At 37.5% G+C, this 25,555-nt stretch overlaps 1 protein-coding gene across 6 annotated transcripts in view; it reads right to left on the bottom strand.

Annotated features, from left to right (window-relative positions):
• The window catches only part of CACNA2D3 (calcium voltage-gated channel auxiliary subunit alpha2delta 3), a 394,450-nt gene extending 369,115 nt beyond the window's left edge, over nucleotides 1–25,335 (bottom strand). For all 6 annotated transcript variants that reach the window (XR_007206017.1, XR_007206016.1, XM_048315277.1 and 3 more), the window contains exons 1-2: nucleotides 24,458–25,335; nucleotides 23,770–23,851 (exon numbers count right to left, since the gene is read on the bottom strand). Coding sequence is in view for 4 of the 6 variants with exons in the window: in XM_048315277.1 (XP_048171234.1) it covers nucleotides 23,770–23,851; nucleotides 24,458–24,576 (201 nt within the window). In the remaining 2 variants the exon portion in view is untranslated. The remainder of the gene's footprint in view (nucleotides 1–23,769; nucleotides 23,852–24,457) is intronic.
• Nucleotides 25,336–25,555: the final 220 nt, after the last annotated feature.

Consider the following 25,555-nt stretch of genomic DNA (forward strand, 5'->3'; position numbering starts at 1 on the left):
TTAGTTATTAGTGGTAACAGACCCTTCTGTATACTCCAAAATATGAAATAGAATGTCAACTCTCTGTGGTGAAAGAAAACTTTATGGCCTGGTACAAAAGACAGCAAACAAATATGGCTAAGCCTGGCTCTGCAAATTCAACTGATTTGAAAAGCCTCTCCCCAGTTTTGAGCCATGTGAAATGAGCTGAAACCCCGTGCTACTTTCCCAGAACTGATCCTACCAGGCTGCTTTTAAATTTAATCCCTTTTGAAGACTACGGCAGAGAACAGGAGAAAGGCTCTGCTTTATGCTTTTCAAACACCTTCCCTCAATTTTCAGAAAGTACTTTATAAACATTAGTGTGCCCATATCCACAAAACAGATAAGGAAAAAATTTAATAACCCTAAATAAATAACTGTCACAAAATCCTTCCAGCTGAAGCTGGTGTCCACCAACTGCAATCACTGCCATAACACCAGCCAAGAGATTTGCTATTTTTCTGTCTCGAGACAGAATACAGAATGACAAGAAGTAGCCAAGAAAGTGCATTCTCATGAGGGGACAGAAATAATGGATGGGGGTGTGGGATGTAGCACCGTACTTGAACCTCTTATATCACATTTCCTACTCCTCCAAAGCAGAGGAACAAAATCCCCCTGCCCTTCAAACATTCCTTTTTTCTCACATATTGAAAGACTGTAAGCTCAGAGTTACTATTCCATTATGCAGTTATTCCAGTACAGTTACACATCCTGTAACTGAAAGACTCACACGATCATGAGTTTTGGAACTTAAATTATGTGAAAGATATTACACAGTTTGACAGAAATTAAACAACAAATAGAGAAAACACAAGACCTCTTAAATTCAAGATTTTAATTTAAAACAAAAATAATCATAACACCAAATTTAAACTTTGTTTTAAAAAAGCAGCCTCTAGGTTTAAATAAAAACCTCAGTAAAAGTTACTTTGAAAAGATAGAAGTGTAAAATAATTAAAATTATACATAGTAAAGCACTTCTTTTAATGCAAAGCCCATCTTGTTTGAAGAGTTCCCCTTTTCAATTATCAGCCATATTAAGAAATCAATTATCAGAATACCCCATCATGCTTTGAATCAGTAGGCAAGTCAGGTGCACATAACCTTTATTCATTCTTTCCTAAGAAAATTGTGAAGGTTGATAATGACAATGCTAAATTATTTCTGTACCCACAACTAAGCAACACACATAAGAGTCAATAATCCTTTTCCTAACAGCCTGATGAATTCAGCAGACATTTAATTTCCAAAATCCCAGCTACAATACTATGATAAACAAAGAGAATGGTGAGTGTGTGGGGGGAGGTCCACCTGCTGACTAAACCCCAGAGTATCTTGGTGTGTGTGAGTGAGGATGAGGAAACAAAAAAAAGCAGGGAAGATAATCCTTCAAGCTCCCAAATTGTATGATATTACCATTTACATTGTTTACTACATAACAGGTGATCTAAACCAATGCTTTAACTGGTATTGTCTCCTTTCTGTTGTTAATGACATTTACTGAATCCAGGCACTGCATTTTCAAGAAAGAATGCTTGGCATCAGGATACTTTTCATTTTTTTATTCACTGGTTTTCAAGGTTAACAGCTAATAACCCAGAATAAGTTAGATAGCACACTTAAGATTAATAGCATTGAGTGCAAAGTATAACAATTTAGTGCTGCAATCCCTCATAGAATATATGGGTGAAGAAACATGATAAAAGAATCCTGCCAGGGGTCCTTGGGACACACAGACACATGGTACCAAGAAGCAACTTTTCCAGCCTTGGGCTTGCCCTTTGGAATAAAAGATGTTCAGTACAGACTCTATTCATGCACAGAACTTGCATTCACCTCTACACTTCAGATCATTTATCCAGTAGTTAACAGGGATGTGCTACTACTCTCAACAACACAGCAAGGACCTACTGCACCTTTTTCTTTTTATGACTAGCTGAGCATGCTGTTTCAGTAATTCAAACTAAATAACATTTTGCTCAAGCAAATTCTGAGTTTGACAGAAAATTAAAAAGCCTGATGCAAAGAAGTCACACAATTTCTACTCACTTTATTTCTTGAAGTCAACAAACGCTTCAAAAATGCTGTCACACCAAAATAGCACGACAAAGTCTCATATTCAGCCACCCATGAGCTTGCCTTCTCTATTAAGTTTATCTTATCTATTGAATGTATTAAGCCAGAACCACGTCAAAGCAGACATTTCAAGAACTCTGCATCATGAATTTCCCCAGTTCTCTCTGAAGAGTGAGAAGCTACACAAGCCTAAAGAAGCTGCCCAATTAACATTCCATTTAGGATGATCTTGCTCCATTTTGCAACTGTGATGCATTTGAGCTATTTATATCAAGCAGCTCATTCACAAGGGTATGCATTACTAGCAGATACTTGTTTTCCTTCTTGTTTCATTACTATTTTTTGGTGAGATTGCTGTGATCCTGCTGAGAACACCCACATGCTCACTGCTCTGTACAGTTACTTCTGTAAAAGACATAGACTTGCCTAAAATTCAGCTCAGGAAATAAATGTTAACAAGTTGTCTTTCTTAATTCTTGCCTTCAAGGGGATCTTAGAACGTGGACTTGACAGCTCTCTGGTTATGCTACACTGAGATCCCTTTATGTAATATCACTTATTACTATTAGAACCTTTAACCAAAAAGGACAAAATAAGCATAATTTCTCTTTCCTGGGCTTTGAAAGCAAATCTCCTTATGCTGATACTTCTTCCAAATATGCAGAAATAGCTCTGTAAAAAGAGGCCAATAAGAAGATTTGTGTATGTATTTTTATCATTGCATAGTAAGTATCACTCTACAAAGGCATATTTAGTGAAGGAGCTGGTGTAGAATAACTAGAGATTTTAAAAGTCACTCTCTGGCTGATTCCACACTTCATGTAGAAAGATGTGGGGAATGACCAAAAACTCTTCACTCTATTTCTGCTCATGATGCCCACAGGAAAGGGATGAGCTCCCCAACTGAGCTGGGTGAACTGCAATGCTTTGATTTGCTAATGGCTGCAATCTACAAGTAAAACTAATGAACATAATGAAACTACACATATTCCCTGCTATTCACTGCATAAGTAATGGAAGTAATTACTTTCAATTTCTGGTCACTGCTAGCACAACATACAGGTTCTTGAAGATTGCAGACTCATTCTTATGCTGCATCAGCCTCACAGAGGAACGTGGGCACATTATCATTTGAAGAAGCCTAACAATGGTCGGGGGATATATTCAACTGCTACTTGTATATCTAATAGGCACATTGTACAGCATCAATAGATGAAATTGTTCACATGCTTTTCTGTGAATACAAATATACTACTAGCAAGAATGTCAAACAAATTAGAGCTGAAATAACACTCGATACACAGAAAAATGAATAGGAAGGACACAAACCACTCACAGAATAAAATGGACAAAGTAATAGAATTTGTAAATGTAAATCTGCATAGTGAGCATTATACTTAAAGCCTCTAAAATTACTGGCAGCTGGGAGCACTACAGCATAAGTTTGCTTAGCTCCCCAGCAGCAGCAGAAAAGCACTACACTGCTGTTCATGAGCTCCTCTGTAGACTCAGAACCAGCACCAATGGCATCTGGAGGGATAATACAGAGCCCTCTTCAGCTGAAGGGTGTCTTGGTTTGATGCAGGATTGGAGTAGAATTCTTTGAAGCTTTCAAAAGGGCCCAGAAATTCCTGAAAGGAAAGTGACTAATAAACACCACAGAAGCGATCAAAGACATTGTTGGCTTTGTGGTTGATGTAGCTTTATGTGAGAGGATATGACAACCCTAAGTGGTTTATAGCAGAATTATCTGCAGAGGCAAATTAAGATCCAATACGAAAGAAGTCTACAGGGAAAGAGAGACTACATAGTCAGAATCACACCAAGTGACACAACAGCACATGGACCACCCAAACCTCACAGGAGGGCTAACATCCCCCCCTCTATTGACCATGCCCTATAATAACAATACTTGTTCCTACAGAAAAAAACTTAAATAAGTGGATGTCCATCTATTGCCTCTCACCATTCTACCTTTACTACTAATAGCTATAAGTTGTAATAATATGATGTCTCATACTGGGTTTATTTCAGACTGAAATTTCTTGCTTCTTATCTGAACCCAGACTGCTCTCTGTACCCGAGCCATAAACCTCCAAGGCTTAGCCCTTGGTCATGAAAATACATCCTATGGTCTTTATACTGAATTAATCTATGGAAAGAGAGTGAAGAATTCAGTCTACCATGCAGACAGTTTTTAGGCAAAAAAGATTTTTCTTCATCTCTCTCAATGTCGGAACAAGTATTGAAAGTCTGAATCTTCAGTTATAAAACTCTTAAATATAACAGTGGAGCAGGACACAAAACTATCAGAGAATATAATTCAGGGGAAACTAAGGCTGTAAAATTTGGAGAGTTTAGATCTGAGCATCAGAAGTAAAATGTAAAAGCATTAGGTCACAAATAGAAGTCGGGTTTCCTCCTGTTGTATTCTACCTTTTTAAGCAAACAGTTTTGAGAATAAAGGCAATGGGTGACAAGAAAAATTGAACCATAATTTTGCACAAATCAGAGCACATGTGCATGTTCAAGAACCACTTAATCTGAAAAGCAGGTGCTTTCCCAGATGAGATTTTTGAGACACAAGCACTGCACTTGACAGGGGGATGTCTAGTAGTAGTAGCTGTCTTGCAAAACCAGTCATTTTGTCAGAGATCTTCCCCAGGACCTGGTTAAACCAATGATCAAATAACTCATTTTAAAAGTGGGTTTGGCCTACAAAGTTCTGATAGCTAAAATTCATCAGGGTTTAGGGATCCAGGCATTTGGTTTAGCCTCAGGTATATGTTTTATGAAATACTCTGACAAGCCAAAAGTTGTTAGTCCAGTAACAAAAAGGAAAAATTTCCAAGTCATATACAAGCCTGCTAAAAATGCATCCTGGATTCTAACCCGGAAAATAAAAGGCCAATGTATAAAAGTTATACTATTCAAAATCCTGATCTGAATGGAAACTTTATCTTTCAAATGAGAAGCTTTTCCACTTCATCCCTTCATAGTTTGCTCTCCAGGTCATAAGATGATGCACTGGCATTGCAAACTTAGTTACTCAGTCTTTAGGATGCAAAATTATAGCTGATGTCTCCCTTTGAAGGACACCAAATCTAACCCTGTACAAATCTTTAAAATATATTAAAAAGGACTCCCTGCTATACCTTCTTAGGGTCTTACTCATGCTGCCATCCTGTGACAAAAAACAGTAAACGCAACAAAAAAGCTCCTCAGAAAAATCCCAGACCATTCTCAAAATACTTCTGAAATTCCTTCCCATTTTTTAAGCTTACAAGAAAGTCTTGCATTAAACATAAAACTTCAAAATACAATGCCTTAAAGGTCTGTGTAATTGCTTTACCATTTTCACAGTGAAAAACTGACACTTCTCCTAATCTGTATTACAGAAATAGTCACAAAAAGGAAGAAAAACTACTAAATAGGTCAAGCTAATAAAAGCTTATTATGGATCCAGTATGATTTTTTTCTTTGTCTGCTGTAACAGTGTAACAGGTAACATTTCCCTGAAACACCTTCCCTTGTGGCAGAGTGTCAGGAGATTAAAATGCTTCTCCTGACTTGATGAAATAAAGTACCCATAACACCTGAAATTAGATGGAACTGGAAAATCCCCACTTTAGGCTGAGCACTCCTGAAGACAGAAGCATACAAAGAGTTACTGCAAGTCAAAGCTTACCTGAATGTTCTCATGTTTTAATTATTCCTGATGGTAATAAATCCCAGACAGATAAGAGAATTTCATGAGATTTGGGTTGGTTTTTTGTGTTGACCATGTTTATTGTGTGAAAAAAAACCCATATAGCATAGATGCAACATGTTTAGGCAACTGCAGGAACGCTGAAGGGTGTATTCTTAAAAGATCAAGATAGATCAGCTAAAAATTTCACATGCCACTGGTTAAACAGAACCTTCTGAAGGGTGGAATCATTTGCATCCTCTTATACTAGGAGGAGGGGGGCAAATTGTCCTGAACAGCCCAAATAGATTAATAAGATGGTAGAAAAATGAAATATTGATCAGTCTGTACAAAGCAATATTCTGCCTATTTGCAGCTGTTCTAATTTGCTTGTTAATAACCCTTTATTGCTTATTATCCCACCCAGATGAGAAAAGTTCAGTAGGAAAACACATAAGAAAGTGGAATGTGAATACAGGAATTTTTCAGGCTGCTCACCCACAAAGAAGCAGGGCTGAAGTGGGTGGGGGGAGGAGGAGATTGTCATTAATTCAATTCCAGGTATGAAGTCTTAAACTCAATGAAGTCCAGGCAAGGATGTGCTCATAGAAAAAGTGTGGCCTGGATTCAGAGATGTACCCCAAAGATTCTTTGCTGGGACTATTAGCCAGTACAACCAGGATTCCCAGTGTGACTCAATACCCTCTGGCTCTTTTGCTGTTTATCTTTTAGTATCAGCCAACTAACTAAAAGCCAACTGTTTACAAGAGGAAGACATTTTCCTTTGGAGAGTGGAAGAAAAAAAAAAAAAAAGGATTGAATTATGCCTAGACAAAGGGATAAACACCTCATGTTGTCTTACTGTGCTGCCATTCCCAGTTCCAGAAAAGGAAAGTTGAGAGAATGAGCACCCAAGCCACACTGATCTTCAGAAACACATTTGTCTACATGCCTGGCACACAGTAGGCAGCACATATCAAAAAATATGGGATATGGGAATATGTCATAAAAAAATCCCCCTTTGATTAAAACTTTAATCTTAATTTTATTAAGGTTTTAATCAATAATTACTTCCCCTTGAGCAGTTGCTTTCTATTCTTTTTCAAAAGCATTTGCAGCAGAGACTCCTCAGAAGGCAGCTCAGCAGATTCAGGACAAGACATGGTAACCCATGATACACCTGTCTCTACACCTGGCTCCCAGGCCAATGTGCAAACTCCTTCATTTCCAGCTCTTTTCCTTTCCACTACTTTTCCTCTGAGGTCAGCTATACACCCAACCTTAGCAATAAGATGATTCCACAAGTCAAGTTCACTTAACAGTTTTCTGGTTTACTTCGAATTTGTTTAACTGCACCAAAAAAAGTGAGAGCTTTTCATACCTATACCCCCCTGACACACAAAATACACTAGTGATTGTTTTTAGGATTTATATTTATTAGTGCTCTTTACTCCTAGACACCTGACATAGCAGCAGCTCTGGGCTATGCAGTTTCCCAGACAATAGCCAAGCACTACTAAAATACCACTTCTGCATTGGTTTAAGTACCAAATTGCTACTTCCTCCAATAGCTTACAAAACTTTGGGTAAAAACAAAAGTAAACCTCAAGCAAAATAAACACACACCAAAAAATAACCAGGTAAAGCTAAGATCTCATTCACAGAATGCTCTAGGGAAATCAGATGTCCTTGGGGGTGTTGCTTATCTTTTTAACTTTTATTCTTTTTGGTTTTCATTTACAAGTATGCAACAACTTTATGGTAAGGAAGTCACAAAAGACACTTTTATATGTCAAAGATTTTTTTCTTTTAAAGGTCAAGAAAGAATCCATAGGATATCTTAACAAAAAAAATCCAATTAAATCTTGCTCTTAGATCATCAGACAAGAGACTTGGTTTGTTTAGGACAATGAACAATGGTACCCAACTTCACCTACTGTCTTCCTCCTTTACCTCTCTATTTTATAATTGACAACTGCTAATATTTATTTAACACAACAAAGTAAATCTCTGTTTGCAACTTCTCCACAGTTCAGAAAACCAGAGTAAGGGAGGGTTTTTTCATGCCTGGACAAACACCACCTGCAATACAACATCTTGTTGCAATGCTTGGGTATTTTTATCTCTGCACAGGTAGAGCAACCTTTGAATGTATAATAAATACAGGGGAGGGAGGGAATTTGTACAGGTGCTTTTTTCCTTATCAGCCTTTTTGTTGTTCTCCTGGATAACCATGCTATAAAAAATAAAAAACTTTACCCTGTAAACCTTATCCAGACTTGGAATTATATCACAATTCTACTATATGATTTTTAAGGACTATTTAGACAGAGTAAACAAAGAACAGACAACACAGTAGGTAACTCCTTAGTGATAAATTTCCCCATCTCAGACAATAAGGTGTATTAAAATGGCTCTATATCTTTTTTTACCTAACCTCATAATGCTTCATACAGCTACATAATACAGTCAAAGGTAATACAAGGTTTTCTGAGATTTTGGGGAGTTTTGTTTTTTGAAGATGGCATATGATTATGTGTATATAAATATATATAACGTATCTTGTAAAATCTATCAAGAGCAATGAAGGAAAAGGTGGAACAGGTAAATAGTCCTAAAAACGGAACTTTAAACATGCAATCAAAAAAAGAGGCATAAAACTACACAAATACTATTGTTATCCCTTTCTAGCACAGTAGTTAGACTGCAACTGTAAAATCCTATAAACACTGTCTTTCTCTTTAAATGAAGGTTGTTGCCATTTAAAAAACAGCCAACTGGATCAGTTTCTTTCTGAACTATAGCAAATCATGACCTTGAGCTGTTCCATGCACAATGGAGAAGCAGAGAATAATTTACACTTTCCAAACAAAATCACATCCTACAGCCAAGGAGAAGTTCTAGACTAAATGCAGTCAAAACCAAGGGGCATTTAGGAGGCTGAATGACACTGGCAGAGACAGGGAGGTCTGCGTTAATAAGTGACAGGGCAAAAGGAAACAGCTCAAGTTGCACCACGGGAGATTTAGACTGGATATTAGGAAAAATTTCTTCACCAAAAGGATGGTCAAGCCCTGGAACAGACTGCCCAGGGAAGTGGTGGAGTCATCACCCCTGTAGGGATTTGAAAACCGTGTGGATGTGGCACTTGGGGACATGGGTCAGTGGTGGACTGGGCAGTGCTGGATTAACAGTTGGACTCCATGATCTTAAAGGTCTATTCCCATCTAAATGATTCTATAATTTTATGTACATCAAGGTGAGCTTTTATACTTCTTCAGAGATAGGTATTGGGATATTTCCAACAGCTGAGAAGGTACTAACAGCTTTACTAGATGTGTATGTACATTAAAAATTTTAAGTTAATACACAGGAGTAAGTCTGAAAACAGGATTAAACAAACTGTACTATGAAAAAACCAATTATCAAATATCACAAGTCAGAAGCAAGGACAAGATTTGTGAAGGGAAGGAAATTACATGTAGAAAGGAGAATAAAAATAAATGCTTAAGGCAAAGATATTTATGTTGTATATCAAGCCACTCATTAAAAAGAGAAAAAAGCAACTTCTTATACGTGACACAAGGACAGAGAAGATTGGGCTCAAAGAAGGATTGCCAGCTCCTGTGGGAGGCAATGAACAGAAGAACTAAGTGCATATTCTGAAATCAGTAGGTGAGAGAACCTTATTTTATTGTTCCCCTACAAGAAATGGGATTCTATTCCAGTCACTTTTAGACAATTAAACAAAGAAACAAAAGCCATCTTTCCATTCTAACCTCCTACCCACACCAAGGAGAAAAAGTAGAAATTGGCAAAGTACATACACTTTTGCAGTAAAATAAATTACAGCTTGACTTAATGTGAAGCCATCAAGAAGATTTATAATTATTCTTCATATTTAAACCATAACACTTTTCTAGTCTAAAGAACATTACCCCCTCAAACCTTCTCCATTTCTTTTCCAAGAGAATATGGTTTCATTACAGATAACAGTCTCATTACTGTGTACGACTATTGTGAATATAAAAGAAAACTACCAGATTGCACATCCAATCCTTTTACAGTTTATACAATAGTCAGCATTACAAGAACTGGTTTAAAGGCTTGCAAGGCAGCCTACAGTCACAGTAGATACAGACCTGCTCATATATTCTAGATATATGTGGAAATTTTTTCTGCCTTAACTACCTGCCAGTTAACAGCAATTCTTTTGTTCACTTTTCTTCTTTACAACATTTCTCATCAGCAGTGATGATTTTAGCTCTAGATCCTCAACAGAGAATCTGCTATTCTTTGACAATAATTGAGCTACACAACACTTTAGGCAAGAACTTTTCATTAAAAGCTACCAAAAAATGACCTTACTTCAGGCACAAGTCTGCTGCAGAGGTGCCACTCACATCAGCAAGAGAAGTGACTCCCATCTGCATTTGCCTCAATCGACCCTGAACTGTTGTGCATTCAAATGGTATGGTAATTAGTTTACTTTCAAATGAGATTGAAATAATAACATTAATCCTGCACACACTTTGTTTTCATTCAAGCTCCTAAAGCCTTTGGAAACAGATGCTATAAATGCCATATAGATGGTCCCTTTTCTTGACATCATTGCTATATATGCAAAGTTACAGATAATTGACCTGTTCTGTCAACCAGATCAATCATTCATCCATACCTACTTGTGATATTTGACCCCATTTTATTAAAACAAAACCAAACTTACAAAACAAAGAGCACCACACCTATCAAAACACACCCTGCAGAAACAAATTTTGCATGCAAGTTGCCATCAAAACCTTTTTAGACTGCAGACAGAAAGCAAAACTTTTCACATCTTTATACCAATGGAAGAAGACAAATCAGAACTGAATTGCATAAGGTTAATCACCAGGTCAGGGGAAAACTAGAACTGTAGGTTTTTTGAACGCTTTGAAAGCAGGAGTATTATTTAATTCAGCTCAATGCACTAGACAATGAACATAACATTTCAGCCAAGACAGGAAAGAATCATCTCTGCTAACTTAGAGTTGTTCTGTAAGGTTGAGAAATTTGCTGTGAATGAGTGAAGTTCAAGTAATGCAAGCCACAGCAGAGTCTGCCTGGATTTGTTGTCCTTTCAGTCACATCAGAAAATCCTAGGCTTTTACTATACTCTGGAGAGGAAGATACCCAACAGGCGGAGAGGATTTGTGTGAAGAATGGGAATTCTGTACTTTTCAAGACACTATTATTTAGGTCGTGCATTTTACTAAAGATTCCTGAGAAGAGCTGAGTTAGCAGCTGGTTTTGTCTGACAAATTATGTTCAGAATAATTAGAGCTCTCAGTAATTCAACTCCTGTATATTTAAAAACCAAGATAAATAAGCAGTATGCTTATCAGATTAATATGGTCTACATGAGTAATTCTATACACTAATGTTTGAATTATTCCAACACATAAGAATAGGTCCCAATCCCTCATATAATGCTGTGTTCTGCCATCCTTTTTCAGACAAAATTCCCTAGACATCTTGCAATGCTGAGGAAGTTCTACCAAACAACTATATATCTATATTAATAACATGCTTAAGGTGGACTGGACAGAAGCAGTGCCAATTTATGAAGGTGGCTGAACTATATTCCTATTACACTTGGGTTGTACAGAATAAAGGACTTCAGCAAAACAAACTGCAATTTTTTTTCAAATGTTTAAGCATTCCAATTTTAAGCATCTGAAAAGCAAAATAGAAAAGTCAGAATTATGCCATTACTAAACTCAGTTTAATTTCAGATGCCTTTCTTGAATTAAAACTTACATTTCTTAGCACATAATTTCTTTTTATTTTTAGTTCTTAGCTAAGATTAGGATCTTAGCCAAGTTTTAAATCATGGGGTACTCATGCATTTCAAAAATAGTAAGCTTGACCTTCTGCGACTTACATATTTTTAATATGAATGCTATTTAATAGATTTGTCAAAAATAACCACCAGAACACAGATATTGCCTGCATTTCATACAAATGTCTTTATTCTCCAACTGTATTAAAATATAGAGGAAAAAAAATAACATTCTTCAGTCATTCTGCTCCTTTGCTCCCAATGTGTTCTATTCCTCTTCATTCTACCACTTTTATGTGTCCCTGTTCTCACCTTTAGCTGGTTTTTGAGCCTGCAGTAGCTTCCTGATGCTGACTCCTTTCTGCAAAACTTGCCTCCCCCCTCAATGACAGAACCTCCCTTTGGTTTTGAGAGAATTCTGTCCCACCTCTCCCCATTTCCCACACGCACCAGCCAAGGCACAGCCAAGTACATTGGCTCTTACTGGGGATATAACCACCCTCTCTTTCCAGAGACATTCACAATGAATAAAGTGCACCAATAGATCTTAACCTATTTATTCTTCCTTTTAAGGGTTCATAATTTAATGAAAATATTTTAATAACCTCTCTATTTACATAACCTTCCCCTCTTCTTAGGTGTAAAACTATTACTAAGCTATTACTCATTTTATTTCTGCTCCATTTTCTCAGGTGACCAGATCCTTACTTCAGCATTATGATTACAGCCGCTAAAGGAACAGAAAAATGACATTAATGGCAAAAATTTCCAAAGGAAAAGAGCAATGGCTATAAACAAGTGGGAGTAAAGAGGAGAGAGTGACAAAGAACACGTGAAAATAAATTTCTATGGTAAATGAAATATAGACAGAAATAATCAGATACTCATAAAATGATAAATAAAATTGCTCAATTCCCAATTTAGCTGCATTTAATAATTGTGAATTAGACTCTAATGAGAATCTTATTGGTTGGATCTTACTTGGAAAACCAGAATAGGTCAGAAAAAGTCTGAAGGATCTAGACAGGAAAAAGTAGTGCAGAACTGTAGTTATGTGGAAAGTGGATAATAAGGAAGAAGTACCAGCATGGAAAAAGTTATAAGGGAAAGAAGAAAAGGTTTGCAAATTTGCAAATTACTTTCTGATATCAGCAGAGCATATCACCTTGTATTCAAAGCACAGGAGGGATTCATCCTCTGACAAAAAAAGGGTTCGATTTCACTTGCCAGTGCAATACCATATGGAGATTTATTGCCAGCTACAGACACCAAATATCAACAACAAGAATAAGCGAGTTTCTATCAATTTTGTAGTTATTCAGGACTGTTACAGGAAACCATTTATCTTTTCAGTAGTGCAAGTTATATTTAAACAGTGTGTTAAAATTAATGCTTTGTAGCTCTCAGAGCTGATCCATTCCATTCCACTTCCCACTATTTCCATATCCTTATGCTAAGGGTGTTCTTCACCAGCCAATGCTCTCTATATGCTAAACACTCTAGAATGAAACATTGCTCCTAATTCTAACTAATCTCAAAGTTTTAAAATTTGAGGGAAAAAGTATTACTAGGCCCATTTTACACAGAAAATCAGGAAAAGATGCCTCAGCTGGGGAGAGGGGGGAATTCTGCTTGCAGCTTTAATTTTCAGTTTAAGGTTTCTGGCAGTCTATGTGAAATCCTACCACCACTGCCTGCACCAGATTTGTCTGTGAGACAGTACAGGTTAAATTAGCATTGTGCTTAAGGACTGCACTGATTTTGGCCACCACGATTACAGGACTTAAGCAGACCATCAAGAAATGATTATCACAGCCCCAGGATAAAAACCAGATATATCTATACATAGAAAATTAGATTTGACCAACAGAAATTCTCCAGTTTTCTTTCATTCACACTCTTCTCCCACTCCCAAAGGTTTTCATGGGAAATTTCAGGGGAATGCCAGGATTCATCCCCACTTTTACTGCAAAACTGCATTGCAGTTTGTAATGAGAGTAGAAGTCTGAAATGTGAAGTGAGTACCCAGATTTTTTTGTTTCATGCCATCTATAATAGCTTTCTTGTTGTACTTTGATGAAGAAACGGCAGAAAACATTATAAAAGGCACAGTGTGTGTAGGGGTAATAAATCTGCTGGATGCAGATAGTCAATGGCTGCAAGTCATAATCTAAGGCTTTGCTTTTAGCCTCCTACGAGTTTTCATTATCAGTGAAAATTGCTATTAATGTAATATGATAGCATCGTGTCCAAACAGCTCGGCACTCATGCATTTCATACAGCTGTCAGAAGATGATAGACATTTAGCTTCAAGGTAAAGCCAAAGTTTGAATGTTCCTGCTTTTTATCTTTGAAGCTTTGTTACTTTAGAAGATAATTATCTAATTTTGTGACCAATGATGTGTTCCCAACACATCAAATTTTAATACCCATAGCATGTAGAATTTTTTTGTGTGTGTGTGTTTTGAAAGTTAGCAATTTCAGATGGCTTGACACAAAATCTTCAAAGTATATTGAATAGCCAAACATTAAAATGGGACCTGGAGGAGCAATGGGAACACTGGGGGCCTGACCAGGGTTTTCATAATGCATTCCAAATAGCATTTTCACAGTGCTTTTACCTAACAGGCTGCAGATATTATGACTGCATAATTTTGATTCCAGCTTTTTAGGAAAGCAAGTCAAATCCTTGTTTGTGTATGAAAGCACAAAGAAATCCCTTGACAGCTACTGTAGAATAAAGTAAAAATAGACAATAAGACATAAAACCTTCTGCCAGCTGACAGACTATTTCTGTACAACACTAAGTTCACTTAAGATACTGGGGGTGATAAAGATAGTAAAAGAAATGGCTAATAGAGCAACTGGGAGCTAAATGGCTTGTCTTAGCCCTAGATTAGAAAATAAATTCCTGTGTTACCATGACAAATTAAAAAGTCTTCTCCTATTCATGCAATCAGCTAAGTGGAAATTACTCTTGAGACTTCATAATTATGAGAACAGTTACATATTCCTATTGTGAGTGGTAAAAAGCCCACCTGAATATCAAACAGCAGAGAGCTCAGTTTAAGAGTCTATAAAGCTGCTGAGAACTATTTTAAAATAACAGGTCAGAAAAAGTGTTGAGACCTGATGAAGCAACTAAAAAATTCCACAATATTGACTATGACCAGGGCCTCAGAGATGCCTGTCATGACAAAGTGCTGTGCCTTTCCTTGCCTTCCAGGAGATTATGAAGATGATGAACCAATGATGTTTATGGAGGTAGAAGCAACACTCAGCAGTCAAATTGAAATGGGAAGTTCCAGCTCAAGTAATTTCTTGTCCAGACTAGAGACAACATTGGAACCAAAAAGGTACTGCTGTCCTTGAAGATTTTGAAGATCAAAGACCCAAGAAATCTGCACTGATTTTTAGCTTTGATCCCACTTTGAACAGGAATCCAAATTAAAAGACCTTCTAAATCCTGTTCCAGAATTAATCATTACCTGATTCCAGAAATAATGAAAAACAGAGTTCCACAGTGGAAGACAGGAAGACTTTCTATAGAGGGGATGATGAGTGTTGTTTTCCAGAACCAGTTTTGTGGAGTCATTAGTGTCAAACACAAAAGTCTCAATCCTTAGAGTATAATTAGAATTTTTTAATTCAGTATCACCATATTCAGAACACCACTAAGCAAAGGAAATCCACTCAACTTGCACATTGTAGAGGAATGGTGTCAACAGGACATATAACCCATCACCCACACAAAATTCAGGGAAGCCTGTCAAATCCACATTTTGAGTGCAGGAAGGAGAAATATTTTATGAGACTATTAGAAGCTCTTCTACCCTTTCCTAAAAACTAATAGGAATGCTTCGAGGTAATTACTGTCAGTCAAACATATGAGAAACTTAACTGATCAACAGTCAACAGGATCCACACATTAAACCCTGATATTCTGAATCAATTATATACATACACTTCTCACTTTATGTCCCCAATCTTGTGACGTAGATTAGGCCATCTTATAGTTTGGTTTGTTAATGGACCTGAGAACAACTTTTTCCTTCATCTTTTGCTTCCTTAACCTTGGTGCTCTAAGATCTCAACCTAGTTTGAAGGATAAATAGCAATAACTATCTCTAAGTGCCTCCTGTACTATAAAATTATTTATGCAAAACATTTGGCATCAGGCTCAAAAGCAAACATTTCTCTCTAGAAAATATGCCCATTTAAAAACAAAGATTAAAATGAAAGATAAATAAGGTGGTTCAAAAAGAGACAGGGAGAGAAACAGACAACAATAAAATATGTCAAGTTAAGAAAAATAAAAGCAACACATGAGTAGGAGCAGGTACTTTGACAAAGAAAACACCTTCTAAGACTTTATAAATTTTTTTTATCACCTCAGTGAAATGTATTAGTTTAACTCTTTACAGGTCTTTCAGGAAACGACAGAAAGCATGGTTAGAAGAAATCACCTGTCAAACTCTCTTTTCATGAAGAATTACTGCAAGAACCTATATGCTTTGAAGACTCCATCCAACCAACCAACCAGGCTCTACCTAAAGAAGCAAAACTTCTGTGCAAGTAATGCTTCAGGAAAATTCTTCTCAAGAATAACAACAGCAAAGAATAAACTTCAACAAGTATCAACAATTTTTGATAACAAAGCACTAGAACCTGTGGCAGGTACACAAGGAATAAACCAGGAGTTTACATCTGATCTTTTCCTTCTTTCTCACTGGGACATCCCAGTATGTTACAAGGCCCACTGAGGTTCCAGTATCTACTTCATAGTTACACTTAACATAAGAACATTGGAACACCTTGAAAAACTCACCCTGCTGATATCTTATCATGTGGTTATCAGACCTGAAGCCCAACAAAAGATGATGTGAGCAGTCAACATCTTTTTCCAACAAGTTTAGTCTATTATAGTTGATATATTTATTCCTCTATAATGATATTTTAATAAGATCATTTGCTTGTCTGCTTATAAGGAGAAAGGAAAACCAGCAAGTCTTCATCCAGCCTGGCTACCCTGTACAGCAATGACAACTGTGTTTTATAACCTGTTTCTGCTGTGAAAATTGAAGGACACCCCAGCTATGCCTTAAGGAGATGCAGGCACAAAGATTAATAGTGCATAGATACAGACATCAGAGAAGTACAATTACTGTTACTGATGATAGTCCAAAATAAAGGATGTAGCTCACCTTCCTAACATAAGGCAGTTCAACAAAGTCTACCAAATGGCCAGGAACCTGTTCTGAACAGTGAACCTGCAGGAGTTCCACACTATGCCAGGGCTTTCTCTCAATAAAATAAAAAATTTTAAAAATTAATTGATTTTAGGAAAAAAGTTAATGCTTGTGTTTAAAACCTGGTTCTTGTTCATCTACCATGGATATAAAGAAAGAATTTATATTGCCCTGTTTTTTGATACACTGGATGCAGCATCCACACGCTCGTATGTGAACGAGTGTCTTGAGCAACAGCAATCCCCTCATGTCTTATATCACTGTGTTTAAAGCCAGTGCACTGATTATCATTTACTACATGTGAAACTTCACCTGGAATGTCCTGGGAGACCTGAGAGCAGGATATTTTCAGAAATTATCTGTCTCTGGAATTAATCACTTCTGGAAAGGCTACCAAGACTCTTACCAACTTCTTTACAACTATGATTTTAAAAGAAGTTTTTTTGCCAAGACTTCTTTTTAAATACAAATCTTGCAATAATTTTATCATACACTCAAAAAAAGTACTTCAGCTTTACACAAATTAACTTGGTGGATGCTAAACAGGCTCATAAAAAGCATCCATGTAATTTTGCAAAAATATTATATGTTAAAAAAGCAAAATGGAACTTCATAAGAACAACACATTGATCATTGTATTTCATTAAAATGTGTCAGTGAAGCTTCTACAGAAACTAGAATACCATCTACCCTATCAATATATAATTTGTGTTGTAAAATGTGTTAGCATTTATTATCTGCAACGAAAAACTCTCCCCTACAGAACAGTAATGACATTTGAAAGTGTGGAGTATTGATTAGCAGTTGCTTAAGAGTGAATCACCACTACAATACAGCATCTATTCATGCTCTACATATCTTCACTGTCAAGATAATTTGCATGGAGAGCAGCTTCTTTAACATTGAAACGTAAGCATTTTCCAATACAGGATGTGAAAACAAACAACCATAAATGCATTAAGCAAGGGAATTAGCCTTCTCTTCCTTTCAAGATCTGATGTTTTCCAGGTGAATTGTCTGCACAAAAATGTCCATCTTAAAAGATATTACTGGAAGTGTGATGCACACATCATGAACTTACTAAAGCCATCTCATATGCCTCTTACATGCTAACAACAGAACTTTTTTACTTTCAATAATACAAGTGAGAGGACCACACTCTGCTTGCAAAACCCAGAAAGACACCAAAAATACTGCAAAATAGAGAGTGCTGATGGAAGCAAAACGTGAATTCAGCATGGCTTTCTCCTTTTAGACCAAGTGACATCTAAAACGTGATGTTTGATATACAAGCTGATTTGACTACATTTTAAAACCATTAGCAACACCAAAAAAATTATTACTCCTGCCATAACATTCAAACACGAGAGCACAAATCACAGATCATTCAAAGTGCAGTTCTAACTTCACTGAAGAGAAAGAAACTTTTCCAATACCTCCAGAAAAGGCAGAACTTTATTACAAAAAAAGTAACCCAAGCTATTTTTTGTTATGGACAAAGAGAGAAGAAAGTATTCAAAGTTTGATAAGACTGATCTTTTCCTCTACAGATCAACATGCTATCTGAAAATTAGTATGGAACCCAGCAGGTTTTCCCACCAAATACATTTGTAGCATATCAATGTGTTTGATTTTTTTATTCTTGAACAAAATTAAAGTATCTATCCAGAAGAATTTACATCGTTATGTCTGCAGATAACATTAAATACTTCAAAACACACTAAAATGCTCTGTACCTAGTCTGGCATGGATAATAATCTCGTCATTCATGTATCCCAAATATCTAGGATTGTAGGAATTAAAGGGGATGGAGACTCAAGCTCTGCAAGTTCCAAAACATCGTTTACCTTAATCGTCAGAATTACACTGGTTTAAGATTCTCAGGTGTATATTTCTTTTCTTTTCTAAGGTTTGATTTCAAGTCAGTGCTAGGAGACACATTTTACAAATATCAGACTTCAGGAGTTCAAATTATAATGAATTAACTCTGAATACAGTTTTTGGTAAGCTCTGCACCATTACCTGGCTGGTGGGGTTTCGAATTTGGGCTTTGGGGTAGGTGTCAGGTTTGGTTGGTGGGAAGAAGGGGGTTGTTGCTGCTGGTTTAGATTTTTTTGCAGGGGGCAGCAGTATTTCTTTTGATTGGGTTTTTGTCTTTTTTGATTTACAGTCTCATGTGTACTGATTTTATTGATAATTTTTCCCCATTTTTGATGGGAAAAAATAACCAGTATTATTTTTGCAGTTCTAGAATTGCTCAGCTGAAAAAAGTTTAAATTGATATCCAAAAAGTCAGTCCATGCCTATCCTTTAACCTGCATGTCTCAGTCCTACTTGACCCTTCCTTCAAAGCAGTGGTTGCAGTGTCTCAAGCAAAGAAGCAGCCTACAAAAACCAAAACCAACATAAGGCTGAATAAAAGAAAGGCAATTAATGTCAAGATGATTGGACTAAACTTGCCTGAGATTAAAGTCACTATTATACAATTTAAACTAAAGATAGATGTACTGTATGAATCAGATCCACCAGCTGAATGCTAATTGATCTAAATCACCCCGTTATATTAGTTTTGCACTGACATTTCCACAATTGCAAGAAACTACCAAGATACAGCACCCCCTCCTCTTCAGGGAGATAAAATGCAATTCTGCATCTTTAAAAACAGGAATGCTTTCCTGACTGAAAACCCTGCTCTGAGAAAAAAAATGATTTGAGAACTCCCAACACGATGAAGGATTTGTTGAAAGGAGCAGGCAGATGCGGACTCCAAACTGCTTCAGACCAAAGCAGGCAGTGCCTTACATAACACTGAGGGCTCCAGCAGACAACTTACATAAGGAGACTCTGAGGGAGCCTTAAACAAGCTTCTTGTCAGGAAGAAACCTTTGTGGAAGGACCAAGAAATTAAGGATATTTTCACCTGGAAACCATTCCTACATTTGCATTCAGGAGCAAATGAAGAATTATCAAAGCTCAGAATATTAAAAAAAAAAAAAAAAAGAGTAGTCTCATCAAAAGCCTTAAACAAGCTTCTTGTCAGGAAGAAACCTTTGTGGAAGGACCAAGAAATTAAGGATATTTTCACCTGGAAATCGTTCCTACGTTTGCATTCAGGAGCAAATGAAGAATTATCAAAGCTCAGAATATTAAAAAAAAAAAAAAGAGTAGTCTCATCAAAAGGACCCTGAGGAAGCATAGACCACGCTGCACTGATTTAAGAAGAGCTTTACTGTATAACAACAGCATTCCCCAAAGCCTGTTCTCCAAAATTCTAATTGCAGCAGCTGAAGTGAATATGTTCCTGGCACCTAACCCTTGCTTTGCAAACTATATTTGAAGCCTGGCTTTGCCAGTGGGCTACACTCACATTCAGTACAGGACCCACTAAACGCAGAGTGATTGCTAAAGAAAAATAGCTAAAATGTCAACATTCAAATAAGGCAGATGTCTTTTGACAGCCTAAGGAAAAAAAACAACACCTAAGAGAGAATTAAAATCTGAGTCAATTCTTAGGCCCCAACAGTATTTGCTAAGTAGGTGAAGAGTATGAATATCTCTACAGCATCAAGAAGCCTCTCCAAATCTATGTGACAACTATAAAACCGCCAGAAATCAGACAGATTAGGAATAATGCTGTCCTATTTGCTTCTGGATGTTTTCTTGTACATTTAATGGTCTTCCACCTCTTTAAAAGCAAGGAGTAGAACATTTTTTAAGTGCCAATTTTGCTTAAAACCTTATCATAATTTCTGAAATTATTTACTGAACTATTATTTTCCAAGCAATTTGCAGCATCTGTATTTCATCTAAAGTCAGTTTTGGGAAAAGTCATATATCCCAGATATGTCTAGGAGGAAAAACAAAATAATTAGATAAGATTATCATAATGAAATAAAATAATGAAACATTCAATTAAGATATGGGAAGCAGAGGGGGGGGGGTTTAAAAAAAAATACTTTCAAAAAGCAAGAGAAATATTCTTAAACGTCTTTTACAAATTCAAGAGGACACCAGTGCTGGTCACCCTTTTGATGTTCACAGTACTGCAAGACCTTAAAAATCACAATAACTCCATCAATATTCACAACTGTAACCTGGCAAAATTTTCTTTACTGAGTATCTCACATGAATAATTTCCTCAATGAAATTTTAGTGTGGATCAAATGACTCTTAATGTGCAAAACACTTGGGCAGTAGAGACTGTCAGTCATGCCTAGACTGTGAGCACATCCCTTTGAACGCTGCACTCACTGTGTGTGCTGACAAAATGAATCAAGTAACATTTACATTAATTTTTCATGTAGCAAGCCTTTATCAAGCTAAATGGCACTCCAAAGCAGTTGACAGTTGAGGAACCTATACTGTCCAGGTCCATAATCATACACACATTTTATATCTTCACTTGTTTAAGGATGCTTAATTCATAATCAGGAAATGTGGGCTCCTCCGGTAATATCAGAAGTCTCACTGTTTCTAAAAGTGGAATCTTGACTTTAAAATGACATGGATTCTGATCACCCAGAGCTCACAGTAAATACCAAATATATTCTTGATGCCTGGCTAGTGGGGAGGGAGGGGGTGGGGAAAAAAAAGGCATTTGTACTTAGAGCCCTCCTGTGCTATCACCTCCTTAACTGCTGTGACAACCTCTGTCACTGACTTTGCGTGTTGAAAATACTTGCAGATCTTGAAGTTTGGTATGTTTCTATTCACAAAAGCTAACAGAAAAAAATATACTTTATAACAATACAAAAAAATACATGCTAAAGTCCTGTCATCCAGGCTTATTTGCCACAATCAACACCAGGATATAGCAAGCTTAAATGGACAGAGACATTTGGAATTCCAAATAAAAGAAAAAGCAACAGACGTATTATAAAAACTACTGTAACCAGAAGGAAGAAAAAAAGAAAAAAAAACAATAGACTATGTGACAGAGGAATAAAAATGCTCTAAATACCTGTCAAACCTGCGTTTTGTCTTTTCTCTCTCATTCAATAATATCATAATATAAGCAAGAAAGAAAAACAAAATAGCTTGGAAAGAACATACACTGTCCACCTTCAAAAACAGGAGCACAGACTGGTTAGTGAAACAGAAAGGATGCTGATGAAAAGGTAAAATGAATAGCTTCCAATTACCTACAATTATAACAACCAATAGGAAGCAATCTTGCTACTTCAGAGGGAAAAAATACATTACAGAAGGGATGACAGCAGCATCTACTATGAGGAAGAGAAGGAGGATTAAGGATTCCATAGTGATTCTTTGTGGATTTTAGCATGATTCCAAACAGGGTACATTCCATATTCTTCCAGCAAGAGTTGGGCTCAGTACTGGTAGGATTCATTTCTAAAGCCATTTTTGCGCAAAAATGGCTGCGCATGGAACAGCTCCAAAGTTAAATAAAGATACTTGTTTGTTAGGGCCTAATAAAAAAAATAAAGCTTTTTAATAATACTTGATTACCAACTAATCAAAACTGAAAGCTCCATCTGCTTTATGAATTTAAGGTGTTCATAAAAAACACTGAATGTAAGACTACACAGACTTTAAAGAATGAGAGCTGGAAATATAGTAAATATTGAGTGCTCAGATTTTCAGAATAAAATGAAAGTTTGCCCAACATATTGAAGTGGAGCCATTTAAAGGCCTTGAGAGTTAGTAAGAGACTGCAAATATTTTTGTTCTTAATAGCTCTGTATTTTCACTTATTGAAATCTGTGTTTTACAGTCCTGGGTATACAAATCTGAAAAGACAGAAACTGCTAAAGAACTCGTATGTCTTTAGTAACTACTAAATCCAGTTGCTTTCATTTTAAAGGATAGCACGAGCTTTTTATTTCAGCTGCTACATGTACTGTTATATAATTTCACACATATATAAGCCTTTTGAAATAAATGCTACAAGCTCAAGGAATAATTTCCTTCACAAATAGACAAAATAAAATTAGTGTTACTCAGAACTAAAAATCATGTCTACAAAAATCAGCAGAAATTTAATATATGGGTTGAATGGGTGCTTTTAATCAGTAAATGTCTCAATGTTTTTCCATTTACATATTGCATTTTGAGAATCACATGCTAAATGCCCGAAAATAACAGTCTCAATCTAAGATATTCCTCTTAGTCTCTTTTTTCTGCAACTGTTGTAAAAATAAATTGTCTACAATACAGAAGTTTACTATAGGTTACATATTTAAATTAAACAGAGTCTTTGATATATGCCTAACACTCAAATCTGCTTTTTCATTACCCTCTCCCCCAATTATGTAGACTTATACCAATTTCTCAAGTTTTTGCTATACTTCACTACCTTATTACCCAGCTGTGCAGCTGAGCAAGAAGATAACCACATTCATTCCTTTTATCTGTAATGATGTAATACATCTCAGCACTGGGTTGAGATGATTGGGGGAATAATGGGATTGTAAAAACTGCAGAGATGACAAACAACAGTGCAGCCACCTTCTCCTGATACAGTGAATTGTGTACATACAGCCCAGGGTGAAAATAATACAATATGCACTAATTCTGCTCCTCGAATGAAGTTAACATTTTTCACAAGAAACAGCTGTTTCTGCACAGAAACAACATCATCATCATCACAATGCAGCAACCAGACTAAACACCCGCAACCTGGGCTGAAGCCTAGGCTACAAGAAATAAGTGTTGGAGTTTACTTTCCAATGAAAAAAGAAAGTCATCCAAACAGAAAAATATCAGGTTAAGCAAGGACTCTACAGACAGTGCAGTGCAATGCAAAGAGTCATCAGGGACTAGTATGCAATACAAAAATAGAACTTGTACAAAAGCACATACAGCACTGCTTTCCTGTTCATTTAAAAAATTAAATCTGCCTCCATTTTCTCTGCTAATACCTTCCTTACTACAACTGAAGAAATCCTTACCTTCTGAAGGAGCTGGGAACCTGAGTATTTGGCTGCAATAGATTTGATCTCTCCACCAAATGCTGAGGCCCAGAGCTTTACACTGTGATGAAAAAAAAAAGAGACAGGAAGAAATGTAATACACATGTCATAGCAAGCAACAGAGACTGTAACAGCTTCAGCTGCTCGGGAGGATCTGAGCAATTTTGCATTAGAGAGCTCACTAAGGAACCTAAGCACAGCAAAAGATCAGTGAAGCTGTACAAGTATAAGCACAAACTAGACCCTGTGCTAAGGTAAGGCCTCTGATATGAAAGTACCAAGGTGCACCATTAAAATTTAAGGAATTAACTTGTACAGAAACATGCTTTGGCACAACATGAAATATGCATTGAAAGAAAAACAGCAGATAAAATGGCAAAACACTTCTGAATGATAAATTCCCACATGAGAAAGAGTTAACAGCATCAATTTCAGTAAATACAAGCACTTAAAACTCAGTGGCTACACACTCCACCAACACATGCTCCCACAATAAAATCAAAGTAGTGCCAGGTGCCTTGGAGACAACCACTTTAAACACAGCTGACAGAGGAGCAAAGGTGCCCTGGAACAGTCAAATATCAGCAATACAAAAACAGGAGAACTTGAGCAGCCAAGTTCTCATCCTTGAACATGGTCCTGAGAGGAATAGCATGAAAGCACTTACACAGACAAGGGGATCTGCTGCTCCGATCCAACCACATCCACTAAGGCTGTGTTAAAAGCTGTCCAGAAGATAAAGAAAAAACCCCCAAAAGCCCGAAGAAGATTCAGGTTCTCTGGCATTGTGCCTCCCTGTGCCTGGAAAGATTTGGGGAAATTCAAGTGAAGCTGAGTTCAGCAGCAGTGGGGTTTTGCTTCTAAAAGCCTCTTTTCCCCCACTCTTAGTCCCTTCCACTAGAACAATACTGGAAAGAAAAATTCACAGCTCCATCCTCATTCCTCCAAAGAATGACCCTCTCTATGTAATGGAAGGAGCGGACCAGAAGCGAAGCTCTAATGACTTGAAAACTATTGTGTCCCTGGTAACAGCAAAGCGTTTTCCAGCACTACTGCAGCCACTTGCATGTAGTTCTTTACAACTCCGCAGTCAGCAGTGTGCTGAAGTTACTTCAGTGACCTACTGCTGCTCCAAAGTGCCCTTAGCAGCAAGAAAGCAGACTATTGATTCCAACTGGGGAGGCTGTCTTCTTGCAATTACTGCTCACTTGGCAAATGGAAAGCTGCCTAGAGTTGTCCTTTCCCTCGCCGATAACCTCCAGCCTTCATCCCAGATCAAGCCAGCCAGTGCATTGGTTCAGCGGAGCAGGAGCAGCAGCCTTTTAACGGGATAGCGCCGAGACAGAGAGGCAGGCACAGGAGGAGCTGGACCAGAGGGAGGGTACGGCAAAAGCAGAGAAAGTCTGGAGGAGCTGAAAGTGGAGTTGAGCCCTTCCAGGAAGGCGAGAAGAGAGCGCTGCACATTGCCGGGGGCTGAGCTTGGGAGGGCTCGGCAGGGCTGTCAGGGGCGGAGGCGTGGGGCCGTGCACACCCACCGGAGAACGATTCAGGCAGGGCACCGCTGCATGACAAGCATCTGTCTGTCACACAGCCCAGAGAGGCGAAGGCTGCTCGGAGCTCAGCGCTGTGCGGTGCCGGGAGCATCCCGGCCGCGGGGCCGCACCGGGGCGGGTGGAGGGAGGAGAGCGGCGGTCCCTGCCCAGGGAGCATCGCCCAGGAGCGGCGGCTTCCCGGAGCGAGCCCCGGCTTTAGGTCAGGCTCGCAC

Source organism: Corvus hawaiiensis, chromosome 11 (assembly GCF_020740725.1).
Source record: "Corvus hawaiiensis isolate bCorHaw1 chromosome 11, bCorHaw1.pri.cur, whole genome shotgun sequence".
Lineage (NCBI taxonomy): Eukaryota > Metazoa > Chordata > Aves > Passeriformes > Corvidae > Corvus > Corvus hawaiiensis.